Raw genomic sequence first — 13,374 nt, 5'->3', positions numbered from 1 at the left:
ACCTCATATAATCGACCTCAATCGAAGGCCTACCTCGATAAAAGCCGATGCCATTGGAAGAATACCGATGTGAAGCTATCGATGTAGAGTCAGATTATGGAGATCATTATCAAGTTGGTCTCATGCAAAATCGGGGTCACCAGAGGACCGACCTCATCAAAAGACCATGGTCCTTAGGAAGCCAGCCTCATCGGAAGGCTGACCTCATCTGAAAGCTAAGGTCAGTGAAAGTTCAACCTCAACGTCACCTAGACGTGGTGACATTATCTAAGTTAAAGACCACATCGGCCAACGATCGGCTTATTTCTCTAGTGGCATCGGTGAGAAACTGACGTGATTTCTTATTGCAACAGCCCTGATCCGGAGATCGAGTTCTTCAGCTGTCTGCGACGCCTGACACTTCAGATCGGTTATCTACCGACCTGACTTTCCAACCCTACTTGACGAGCTCGAGACTGCTGGCACGTTGGGTACTCACCTCGAGCTGCTTCCAATCCCTTTCATCTTGCTCCGGCTAGTGGCCAATCTGGATATCGACATCTGGCTACTAATTGGAGCAAGATGAAAGGGATTGGAAGCAGCTCGAGGTGAGTACCCAACGTGCCAGCAGTCTTAAGCTCGCCAAGTAGGGTTGGAAAGTCAGGTCGGTAGATAATCGATCTGAAGTGTCAGGCATCGTAGGCAGCTGAAGAACTCGATCTCCGAATCAGAGCTATCGCAATAAGAAATTACGTCAGTTTCTTATCGATGCCACTAGAAAAATAAGCCAGTCATTGGCCGATGTGGTCTTTAACTTAGATAATTCACCACGTCCAGATGATGTTGAGGTCGAACTTTCACCGACCTTAGCTTTCAGATAAGATCAGCCTTCCGATGAGGCTGGCTTCCTGAGGATCATGGTCTTTTGATGAGGTCGGTCCTTTGGTGACTTCGGCTTTGCACCAAGACCAGCTTTATGATGATCTCCACGATCCAGCTCCACATCGGCAGCTTCATGTCGATATTCTCCCAATGACGTCGGTTTTTATCGAGATAGGCCTCTGATTGAGATCGATTGTATGAGATCGGTTAAGTGACGAAGACCTATCCCAACAAATCACAATCAAGGTACACTCATAATCCTTTAAGGATTTCTTCCCAATTTTTAGGATTTGCCCGATCTCACATTAAAAAATCTATTGATGGAGAGGAAGAGAAAGGTGAGCATCTTCAACGTGGTGGATGAGTTTAGTTATTTCTTATTCGATGTCGGAGATCGATTGATCGGAAACTCAAGCTCAAGTAAGTACTTGGCTTGGGCCTAGAAAGTAGGTCAGAAGGCCAGGCCCAGGTCTAACAAATCTCAGTTGAGAAATTTTTTGTGCACCGTGGACGGTGCAGAACGCATGCACTGCCCATGATAATTGGCTCATGTGTGGAACTGGAGCACGGCATATAAAAAAAAATTTCTTCAATCCCACGCATGAGCCAATCACCACAGACGGTGCATGCAGTTCTGCACCATCTGCGTGCATAAAGAATTTCTCAATCTCAGTTATACTTTGGACTGAGCCCATCCCAAGACCCTGGGCCCAGATGTTGAACAGGTCTAACGAAGAGACGAAATCCGGCACCATTTCAGATCAAGCGAAATTCTGCCACACCCCAACACAATTGAAACGGATGACTCACACGAAGCAGCCGCAAAGAACGGTATGGATCCAATTTATCATTCATTCCACGTTTCCCCAAATCACTATCGAGTCTTTCATAACTAATATTGAAGGCTTATACGTAACGCATAAGCAATATATCTGGAGAAATAAACCCATTCCCCTCTCTTTTATTATTCGAAGCTACTGTACAGAATCAGTTAACGCACGGCCGCTGGTCTCCAGAGGCAAGAAAAGCGTGGCCAACCCTGAGAGCAAGATCACGGATTCGAATAAAAGAATCGCTCCAGCCTGATGACAGCCATGAACCAAACCAACAGCGACGAGTGGACAAATGATCCCACCAATTCTTCCCACCGAACTTGCAATACCAACACCAGTGGCCCGGACTGAGGTAGGGTAAACCTGCAAAACAAACGCGGACACAAGTAAAAAAATTAGCTCAGCTAGAATAAAAAAATTAGCTCAGCTAGAATAAAAAAATTAGCTCAGCTAGAAATCCTCCATCTTCCATCCATATAAAAGAATGTGCCAGGATGGATTAAACCGCAGAATCAGAGCAAGAAAGAGATCATCTGATGAAAACTTAAGCAGAGGGCGAGGGTATGCGCATTCCAAAACAACAATCAAAGCAAACCCAGGTAGGTAGTTGTGGCACAGGCATAACACACATGCATTACGTGCAGCATCCAATTCTAGCTAGTGGCAGCTGAAGTAGAAAGGGCATATCTCTTTTATCTATTGTCCTTTTACCCTGTTCATCCTTAATTTGAATGCATTATCACTTGGCCCCTGTCCTGATGTCAACTCTCTATGAATTGGTGCCATTTTTTTTTTTTTTGAAGTGTATCGGTCAAAAATATTATTGATACAGGGATGGTAGCTGTCAACTTGGGATTTGGTTATCTATGCAATGTAGTCTTTCACTGAATCCAGGGCTCCGTATTTCGAGCTGTTTTTGCATATTTTACTTCATTGATTTATCCCTAGGATCATAATCCCTGAACATCATAAAACAGAATATCCATGTACAGCATAAAAATAATAGCATTTAGGAAAATCTTGCAAATTCTGGATACGGACCTCGGGAGCATATATGTATATAATTGTGAAGCTTCCCATGATACATGCCCGAGCACCAAACAGAAGGGTTGTTGTCAATGCTTCTTCCTGATGAAATATCAGCGGAAGCAGAAAAATGCAACTTACAAAGAGCAAGCCTGCCATCGAAAGCTTGCGACCAACCCTATCCACAATTACAGCTGACAAGAGAAGCCCAGGAACCTCTGATTAAAGGATTAAATTTAAAGGGTTACCCTTCTTGATCAAAATAATATAACATGCATAGTTCAGATGTTATTCAACGGAAAAAGTAAGAATAAGTTTTGATAATCCTACCAGCAAAGCTAGTTATAAATACATCTCCATAGAGGTTGACATCCTTTGTTTGGATTGAGCGCAGCTCCTTCAATGTACAATCTCTGTGGTCATTGCTCAATTCAGTGGTTAGCAAAACAATGCCATAGTACGCAAAGGCATTTCCAAAGAAAACCATCCAGATAAGAAGAGTTGATCTGATCAATTTTGGTGATAAAAGCTTATATAATGCACTGATTCCTCCTATATTAGATCCTACATCTTCATCAGTGGCTGTGTCAGTCTTTGAACGTGTGACTAAAGGTGATTCTTCAGAAGGATCAATAGTTTCATCTAGTTCCGCTTTGTGATTAGAAATAAGCAGGCCAGGAGGGAGTGTTGCACTATTTATCTTGGCCATGCTTTCCAAAACAACCATTGCATCAGCTGTTCTGCCTTTCATGCAAAGATACCTGGGTGACTCAGGCACAAAACCATAAAATAGAAGCAAAAGAAATGACGGTGCAGAGGAAAACACCAGTAACCATCTCCAACCCAATGATGGCATGACAACCTACATAAATATATGGCAGGGAATTAAATCCTGAAAAAAGACCATAGTATCTCTCAGCCTCACAACATCTTGACAGGCGGGATCATCATTTTAAGCAAGACCAATAAACACATACTAACAATTTGAAAATTTGAAATGGAGAGCTATTTCTTTCTACAAAAATGATTGCAGGATCTTTATTCAACCCAAACAATCCAACTCATACAGATTTCCGGAGGTATCTTATTTCCACATTCTTAAAAAGAAAACCATGAAACTACATGCACCGAAGGAAAATTGGCATCAAAAAGAAAATATACGAAAATCCAAGAATATTATCCATCATTATAAGCCCACAAGGCTAATGCTATCATAATCTTCTAAAAATAATTTTAACAGGTCATTAAAAAGGTTAAAGAAAAACTTCAAGACAGCATGTTGTTTTGATGTCAGATTGTTCACAATGGGCAGCATGCATTCAAGACTTCAAGTCCACATGGGCCTCATAAAATTGAATCCGAAGCTATCATGAGGGGTGAAGTTATAACCATCAGTATATAGTTCATGAGACAAAAAATGGCCATACATACCCACGCAAGAGAAGCCTCCAAGATTGTGCCAATAGTCCAGAAGAATGAAAAAACAATCATCCAATAACCTCTATTTGGAGAAGGAACAAACTCCAAAAACCAAGAAGCAAGCACAGGCCCGCCTCCCAATCCCATACCAACAATAAAACGGAGACTAACCAAGCATAGATAATTAGGTGAAAATGCACTAAGAAAACCAGCACCACTGGTGAGTAGTGCTGTAAATAGAAACCCCATCCTGCAAAAAATAAAAATAAAAGATAAACAAAGGGAAAGAGTTTAAACATGAGAGACCTGAGAATGTGAATCCACCTGTAAGCAAAGTAACGAAGAATAAGCTGTATATCAGATCTTTATTTTTCTCCAAACAGTTACAGTGTCATTTGGTCATTAGATTCAAGGGAAATGCATTTTTCAATTAATTTGGCTCGAATTTAGAAGACATAGAAAATTATGATGATCCATACACTGTTCTAAGGATGAGGCTTCATTTAGTTCACCCCTGCAGTTAATAATGTACCAGCATCAAAACATCTCCTACTTGGTCATGCATTTGGAAACACCAGGCGAGCAAACCAGCATAATACCAAACGTCCACGTTTATAATTTTATTATGAGCATAAACACTACTATTCTTTTGCAATTTTTCTGGTTCATTTTTTTCTTTTAACAGTCATATGGTATTATACCACACAATTAAGCAAATTACATGGTACGTTTCATTTAAGGAACAGGAATAATCACAATTTTTGACATGTGTTGCCACATGAGTCCCTTATCTTTTTTCTTTTTCCCCTTTGCGCCTGATAGTTAAAAACAAGTGCGCATTCCAGACATATGGCACAGCAACTTGCAATAGGGAAAATTGACTGGAAGGCAGAAACAAAAATGTGGCCAGTAATTACAATGGTTATAACGAACTATGCAAGGAAAATAAGAAAGGACCTGCCTCCTTCCATAGTTATCTGAAACTATGCCCCAAGAATATGCTCCCAATAGCATGCCCACAAAAACAGCACTTGTGATCATACTGTCTTCATAAGAAGAAAGCTTCCACTCCATGCGAACAGAAGGCCCCACAAATGAAAGAAGCATCATTTCCATCGCTTCTGAAACCCAACCCATCCCTGCATAAGCAAGCACAAGGGCTTGGAATTTCCCAAACCTCATTGATAGGAAGGCATCATCCACAGTAAACGTAGCGCTATCCTCCCTCATCTGCAAAAACCGATCGCACAGAAACTTTGGTGATAACAACACTTGCTATCGACAATATATTGCTGGTGTTCAACTTGTCTCTGTTTCTGCATGTAAGCATGTGCACATGTGTGTTTGTGTGTTGAAGCACCAACAATAAAGCACATCAAAATCAAGTTGGCATCACCTAACCAAAGTTTATGCACCAAGAAAAGTTATTGAAAGCCTCCACATCTGGAATTAAATACTTTACAAGTCTACAGTGAGTAGTTTTCTCTAATTTGTGGGAAACAAAGTTCTACATGCATCCCAAGAAATAAAGTTCGTGATAGACAAATACAACAAGATACTGTAATTCTAGATTCATCTTTTCAAGCCAATTCAGTTGACTACAACTAGCTAGCATGAGATTCCTCCATGTTTACCTAAGGATCTTTGGGCTCAGAAATACAAATTTAGCAGTTATTGGAGCTTTTTTTTTGAAAAAGAAAAAGCATGACTAGATTTCAAAGTCAAGTATCATGTACTGAGCATAGCATTTTCACAAGTTTTTGTGCCTTCAATAATTTTTCCCCTAATTTGAGCATAATTCATAAAGTTTTACAGCATAAATCTGCATCGTTCCTATATCATTAATTAATAAATATGTCAGTGGTACAGGTAGAGCTCCCTTTCTTCAAACAAGTCGAGTGCGTTAAGTTGCTCTTTCTCCTATGCTGAAACGTCTGTCCTACTTCAACAACCACCATAAATCGAAGAGAATTTTGCAGAAAGAATCCACTATTTTTCGTTTTCTTTCCTTTTCTTTCGAAGTGGAGGGTTTCCCTTTTCGAATTTGCAGGAATGGGGATCGTTTTGGATTTATGCGCCTGGTTTCATAAAATTTGGTCCGAGCGTGGCAGCTTCAAACAATATTCTGAAGAAAGGGAAAAAATAATTAAGCAGAGAAGGAAGGCTTGATGACTTGTTTGTTACATTATTCGTTTTCTCTCTCAAACGCCCAAAATCAAGACATTAGCCAGCAAATTATATATGATATATATATATATATATACATATATGCATACAAATAATCGGAACTCACAGAATTGAAGAATAGGCAGCTAGACAGATAGAGAGATCATATAAAAGAGAGAGAGAGAGAGAGAGAGAGAGAGAGAGAGAGAGATTGGAGAGAAAGGAAGGTGGGCGTCGTCCAGGCCGTACCGTTCGTGGTTCCCAGCGAAGTCGCCTCCTCCGTGCAGGTGAATTATCCTCTCTCGCCTCCTGCTGCTGCTGCTGCTGCTGCGTTGCCGGGTGTTTCCTCCTGCCGGGCTTGGCCTTTCCGCGAATTAATACTGGTGCGTTTGCTAAAATTTGGGAGACGTTCGTTGGGAGATGCCCACACCTCACCCACCGCACCAGTCAAAACAGGAAACAAACAATAATAATAATAATAATAATAATAATAATAATAATAATTCTATATCCTATGTGCATCATCATATTTAGAAATGACAAACAGGAAGACATGGATATAAAAATAGATTGGGAGAGGGAGCGAGAGGGTGCACACTACCCAAACGTGGACGCCTCCTGCACCGACGGAGAACTTGGTCTGTGGGCCTCATTCATCAAACACATATGTTTGAAACGAGCATTTCTGATTGGTCGTATGCATAATCATATGATTGCATCGACAATAATTTTTCCATGGAAGGGCCTTTAATTATCTCATGAGCATAAACAAGTGCTGAAATTGAGGGTTAATGTTGCTTATTAAAACGTTGGCAACTCCAGCACGACACGAAAGACATCTTTCGATTCATTAGCTCCTGCATGGGAGAATAGATGGCACCGTAGGTCAGTACGATGTACAAAACATGTTTTGTTTCACGATACGGGCTGGATGGTGCACAAGTCAGACTGGGTTGGCCCGCTTCTGCTGTTTATCTTTATAAAAAAATTTGCATGTCATGGCCGGTTATACGTAAGCCAAATAGTGGAAACAAACTTGGTTGGATTATAGATGGGGTCGTACCCAAGCCTAGTCCATGTGCATGAGGTTGATTATAGATTTTGTAGTCTGATCAATCCCATGCAGCCATTCATACGCAAAAAAAAAAAAATAGAAAAAGAAAAAAGGGAAAAAAAGAGAGGAAGCAAGCATGCAAATACAGAGCGAACCCACAGGAAAGTTATGAATGGTACTTAATTAAGATATAGGAGAATGACTTTATGGCTTGCTACAGTTTAATGGTTTCTTTTTCCTTCCAACATCATGGTGTGCTTCCTTCCCTTTGCAATTTGTACATGTTTGAAAATGTTGTATTGACACTACCCAATCATCATTGATAGACATCAGTGCATCTTCGAGGAAGTTGCATAATTGCCAAATTGTTGCCTTTGTGCTATAGACCTAATGAAATAACATAGCAACATCTTATAACACTTTTACTTCTAAATAATGTTGTAGCTGCTCAGACCATATATAGGAAAGCAATACGAGAGAAACAATCGGTCATTTTATTTTATCAACATAATATAATATCAAAAGGCCTTGTGAGAACCGATCTGATTGGATCCAGTTCAGTAGAAAGCCGGTAAGTCTTGCAGACTTCAACGAAAAGTTTTCAAAAAAAAAAAAAAAAAAAACTTCGATCAAAACAGGAACTTTGTCTTTTGTCTACTCCCATGCCATGGAAGAAGTGGAGTCCGTGAGAGTGGTTGGAGGAGAGTCGTGCGTCGGTGTGGAACCATTGAAGATTGTTTGGATTGGTTATGCTAGTAAATGGCTTGCATTATCGTGGATCAATCGAATTTATCCTTTTCCACTTTTTTTTCTTAAATCCCATCATCCCTCCTTTTGATTCACCACCGAAGCCTTCCCTCTTCCTTCTTCCACACCTCCGACTGTCATTGAACCCCATAATTAGATCGCCGTCACCCAAAAAAAAATCCTCCTTTCTCCCTAATTTTCTTGTCTTCAACTTGTTTGGATGGGAATCGGTAGCGCCAATCAAGCCACCATTGCCCCCTGCACCCAGTCGCACCACCATCACTCGATCGTCTTGGCCGTCCACCACCACTAGCCCCATCCATCCTTCCCTCTATTTTCCTTAAAGAAGCCATTGGTTCGGTTAAGGAAAAGATAAGAAAGAAAAGAGGATAGGGAGAGAGAGAAGAGGAGAGAAGGAAAAAAAGAAAAAAAAAAAGAGAGATAAGATGAAAAGGAAAAAAAAAGGGCAAAGGAAAAGCCAAACTTTTTGAAACCATTCTATTGATCGGATCCTAATCTGATCAGATTAGATCAATTTGAGATGGTTAGATTCATCTCGTGATCCGACCTAAATCGTAATCTAGACGGAGCATCTTCTTTCTTTCCAAATTAGTTAAATCAGATCAAATAGATTGGATCTTGATTGTTCTTTTTTTTGAATTTTTACTGATTGAACAAATCGCACTTAATTAGTCTAATTTTATTTTTGATTAATGATATAGATCTGATCCAGAATTTTGATCTAGATCAGGAGAAGCACAGATCTAAGGATCAGATGACATGCCGAAGATCATGAATTTTAGATTCGATCATCTGTAAGTTCTCTTTTATCTTTGAATTATTTTTATGCATATTCATGTATTTAAAATTTAGATTTTATATACAAAAATTTATCAAAATATTTAAAATTATTAAAATTTGAATGTATATATTTATGCATAAAAAATAATTTAAAAATATTGGATCAAGTATGATATTACTTCTATATGATACAAAATTTGGAAAGAGATGATTTTCTTATTTTAATATTGCATGATTTTTGAAAATGAAAATTATACATGTTCACCTTCGCATGAATTTTTGAGTAAAAATTATTTTATTGCTCTTTTGAAAGATGTAAAAATTTAAGTTAATACTAAGTATGACTATTTATGAAAAATTCATTATGATGGAATTATGAGAAAAACTCTCTAGTTTGACTATGATTTAGATCTAACTAATAGGATTGATTATTGGCCACACGTCAGAAACATATTTCTTCTAGACCTAGCTAGTTAGGATCGATCACTGGTAGATCTAGATCTTTCGGGCCTAGTCTGTCGGGACTGATCGCTGGCACATGTTGATGCATCATGTATATGTATTCAGAACTAGTCTCTTTGCCTTATCATGAGCTAATCATGATCGTATGAATTAGAGCTAGTTCTTACAGGCCTAGCCAGTTAGAGCTGATCGCTGATACATGTTGATGCATCGTATGTTTGTTATTTAGGAGCTAGTCTCTTTCAGACCTTGTCATGAGATTGATAGTGATCATAGTCACTAAAGATTGAGAAAGAATTTTGATTTTTACTGATGAGCATGGTATATTTTGAAAGAAAATTATGTTGTGATATATTATTGTTAAAATTATTATATTTTGAAAAGTAATTGTACTTGATCCTTCAGAGATATTGATAACTTACTGAGCCTGTAAAGCTCATCTACTTTTTTTTTTATTTTTTTTAGATCCAGAAGATTCTATTGGTGTTGCTCCAAGATTTGATTTTGATTATCGTAAATCATTTGAGGGGACTACTAATAAGTTTTTTATCTTTGGAGAATATTTTTATGATGTTTCAGGTAGTCCAAAAGATTGAATTTGAAAAGCTTCATCAAGTGTGTCAAAATTGAAGTTTCTGCAAGTTGAAAAAGTTTTCAAAGCCTTTTGAGAGTGTCAAATTGATTTGAATCCATTTGAGAGCATTTGGAAGTGTTCTGGTAAGTTTCGAACCTTAAATGTATGAAAAATTAGATTGCAACAATATGAGGTGACCCATATGGATTATCTCTTTTCATTGAGTAGCCGGCATGCTTTATTTTGGCTCATGGCACGCAGTGGGACGACCTACTTGGGACGACCCATGCAATGGGATGACCCACTTGAGACAACCTCTGAGATCTTGAGACTAAAATAAAAAGCTGAACTTTTTATCTGGCCAAATGAGATATCCCATAAGACTTTCTAGTCACAGTGGGACGATCCATCCGGGATGATTCATCCTGGACGAGTTCGTAACGACTAATTTTCAGCCTGTTTTTGGTGTATTTAATGCACATTAAATACTCTCCAACAGCTCTAAATCAACTCTAAGATATTTTCAAGGATAAATGGTAATTATAAATACTCTGTTGAAGTGAAAAATCATAAAGTTTTACAAGCATTCAATTTCAAATTCGAGAAAAGCTCATTCAACCCTAAAAGAGAGAAAAGAAGCATTTAATCACTTCACCAACCACTTTTCAGTAGCAATCAAGTGTGAAATTCTTTGAAGATGTTTAGCAAAAGCTTCTTCTTCTGGAGTATTGTATTTCTATCGTATTTATTGTATCTATTTAAGAAGATTGTGTGCTGAATTTTCTGTATCCTATTTTTCTGAAATTATATTTGTATTTTTAAGTTTTGGAGGGTTCTAAAACTCGGTTGGATTGATTCGAATCTTGAATCAGATTTGTTGAGGGTTGGTTTGTATCCGAGAAACAAGCATTTTTGCTTGAATAGCAAGGGTCGGAGGTGTCCGACGTGGTGTAATCCTTTGAATCCATTTAGTAGATTGAATTTTCAAGTAGGAACTTGAAGAGTGAATATAGGTGCAAGGTTGGCACCAAATCACTATAAATTTTTTGTGTTTATTATGCTTACCTCTCTTTACTTGTTCTTTATGCCTTATACTTGCAATCTTATCATTTGTGTTTGAATTTATTTTTATTAGAAATTAACCCTCTCCATTCAAATACTTTAGCACATTGTTTTAGTGTACTAATCTTTAAAATTTTAAAAAGATCCAATTCACCCCCTCTCTTGGGCTCCATATCTGTGCAACAAGTAGTATCAGAGCCCGATGTTCTAGTTCTTGCTTGATTTAACCATCAAGAGCTAAAGATCAATGACAACCTAATTTGGTACATCCCTAGCAGAGGGGCAATCCACAAACTGACCTTCACTTTTCAATGGGTCAAACTACACCTATTGAAAAGCTCGGATGAAAATTTTCATTCAAATACTTGACTATGACATGTAAAGTGTCATAGTAAATGGATCTCACACACCCACTATATTGATTGATGATGTATCTCTCTTTAAGCAAGAAGGTGAATGGGATGAACTTGATAAGAAAATGACTCAGCTCAATGCTAAAGTCATGAATATTTTATATTGTGCTTTGGATGCTAATAAATTTAATCATATTTCCACATGCAACTCAGTTAAAGAGATTTGGGATAGATTAGAAGTCACACATAAAGGCACAAACCAAGTTAAAGAATCTAAGATCAATATGTTTATGCACAACTATGAACTGTTTAAAATGGAACTTAAAAAATCAATAACTCAAATATTCACTAATTTCACTGACATCATAAATGGTTTAAAAAGTCTTGATAAATATTATTCTAACAGTGATCTTGTGAGAAAAATGCTCAGGTCCTTACCAAGATCATAGGAGGCAAAAGTCACTGCAATCCAAGAGGCCAAGGATTTGAATACTCTACCATTGGAGGAGCTGCTTGGATCTCTTATAACTCATAAACTGATCATGAAGCAACACACTGAGAAAAAAATCAGAAGAAAGAGGACCATAGCCCTCAAGTCGACAGCTCAAGAAGAAGAAGACTCAGAAAAATCAGACAATAGCGAAGAAGATAAGGACTTGGCCCTGATTATTAGAAAATTTAGATACTTCATGAGGAGAAAAAAATAGAGGACCAAGAAAAGACCACCAATTAAGGGGGAGCCGAGCAAAAAAAAGAAAAAGGAACAGCCCATCATCTACTATGAATGCAAGAAGTTCGGCCATTTTAGATCAGAATGCCTCCAGCTCAAGAAAGGCCAAAAGAAATTCAAGAAGAAGAAATCGATGATGGCTATATGGAGTGACAGTGATGACTCTACCACTGACGAAGAAACTCATGAAGAAGCCAACCTGTGCCTTATGGCACATGAAAATAAGGTATCACCTGAAACTCAAAGTGAATTTACTTATGATGAACTGTTAGAAGCTTTTCATAAACTTCTAAGTGATCTAAAAGAATTAGGAACAAAAAATAAAAATCTAAAATTCAGAAACCAAGTATTAGCTAAAAAAAATGAAAAATTAGAACTAAAGAGTCAGTCTCTAATAAAAGAAAAAGATGAACTTTTTAGTCAAAATAAAACTCTTGTAAAAGAAAATCAAAAACTAAAGAAAGAAGTAACCAAGTTAAAATCTATAGTTGACAAATTTACATTAAGTTCAAACAAACTTCAGATAATCATTGATAGTCAAAAAGCTGTATATGATAAAATCGAACTTAGCTATAACACTTTAAGAAAATAAAAGTCTTTCAAAAATATTTTTGTCAATGCATCTACAAGAAAATTATCAAATATTACTTGCTTTAGATGTGGCAAGATAGGGCATAAAGCTTATTCATGTTTATCAAATAAATTTGATGCTAGAACTGTTAAGAAAATTTGGATTTCAAAAGGAACCATTGTGACTAGCCCCAAAGGACCCAAGTTAGCTTGGGTACTTATGGTTAAAACTTGATTTCATGTGTGCAGGTGTGTCTTACATCTCAAGCAACAAAATAAAGTGGTATCTCGACAGTAGATGCTCAAGACACATGACTGGTGATGAATCTCAGTTCATCACATTGGAAGCTAAAAATGGAGGGATGGTCACCTTAGAAGATAATTGCAAAGAAAAGATCATCGACATTGGTAACATTGGTATCACTTCCTTTACTTATATTTTGAAAATATATTACTTGTAGATGGTCTTAAGTATAATCTTTTAAGTATTAGCTAATTATGTGATAAAGGTTATAAAGTAGTTTTTGAATCATCTATGTGTATAGTAACTAGTCCCATTGATGTTAGCATTAGATTTATTGGACATAGGCATGGTAATGTATACATAGTTGATTTGGATGATCTATTCTTATGAAATATGCAATGTCTTGTAGCCATGAATACTAAACTTAATGAGACTAATTGGCTTTGGCACTGTAGGCTTGCACATATTAGTA

General features: G+C 37.6%; 1 protein-coding gene across 3 annotated transcripts; it reads right to left on the bottom strand.

Moving 5' to 3' along the window:
- Positions 1 to 1,697: 1,697 nt before the first annotated feature.
- Positions 1,698 to 6,694, bottom strand: LOC105049251 (organic cation/carnitine transporter 7). Of its 3 annotated transcripts, XM_010928836.4 has the most exons (6): positions 6,555 to 6,694; positions 5,101 to 5,369; positions 4,152 to 4,389; positions 3,051 to 3,582; positions 2,736 to 2,938; positions 1,698 to 2,057 (listed from the first exon to the last, which is right to left on the bottom strand). In XM_010928836.4, the coding sequence occupies exons 2-6, from the start codon at positions 5,367 to 5,369 to the stop codon at positions 1,836 to 1,838; spliced, it is 1,464 nt and encodes a 487-aa protein (XP_010927138.1). In that variant the 5' UTR covers positions 6,555 to 6,694; the 3' UTR covers positions 1,698 to 1,835. The 3 variants fall into 3 exon arrangements, with proteins under 3 accessions (XP_010927138.1, XP_029121638.1, XP_010927139.1); XM_029265805.2 differs by lacking the exon at positions 4,152 to 4,389 and having other exon boundaries at positions 5,097 to 5,369; XM_010928837.3 differs by lacking the exon at positions 6,555 to 6,694 and having other exon boundaries at positions 5,097 to 5,244.
- Between the last annotated feature and the right edge of the window lie 6,680 nt (positions 6,695 to 13,374).

This window comes from Elaeis guineensis, chromosome 7 (genome assembly GCF_000442705.2).
Source record: "Elaeis guineensis isolate ETL-2024a chromosome 7, EG11, whole genome shotgun sequence".
NCBI lineage: Eukaryota > Viridiplantae > Streptophyta > Magnoliopsida > Arecales > Arecaceae > Elaeis > Elaeis guineensis.
This window is presented reverse-complemented; position numbering and strand designations above follow the sequence as displayed.

Coding starts and splice junctions, on each gene's coding strand:
- LOC105049251 (XM_010928836.4), bottom strand. CDS start 5,369: ATGAGGGAGGATAGCGCTACGTTTACTGTGGATGATGCCTTCCTATCA. Junction 3,583..4,151: donor TGGAGGCTTCTCTTGCGTGG/GTATGTATGGCC, acceptor ATATTTATGTAG/GTTGTCATGCCATCATTGGG. Junction 2,058..2,735: donor TATACATATATGCTCCCGAG/GTCCGTATCCAG, acceptor TTTGTTTTGCAG/GTTTACCCTACCTCAGTCCG.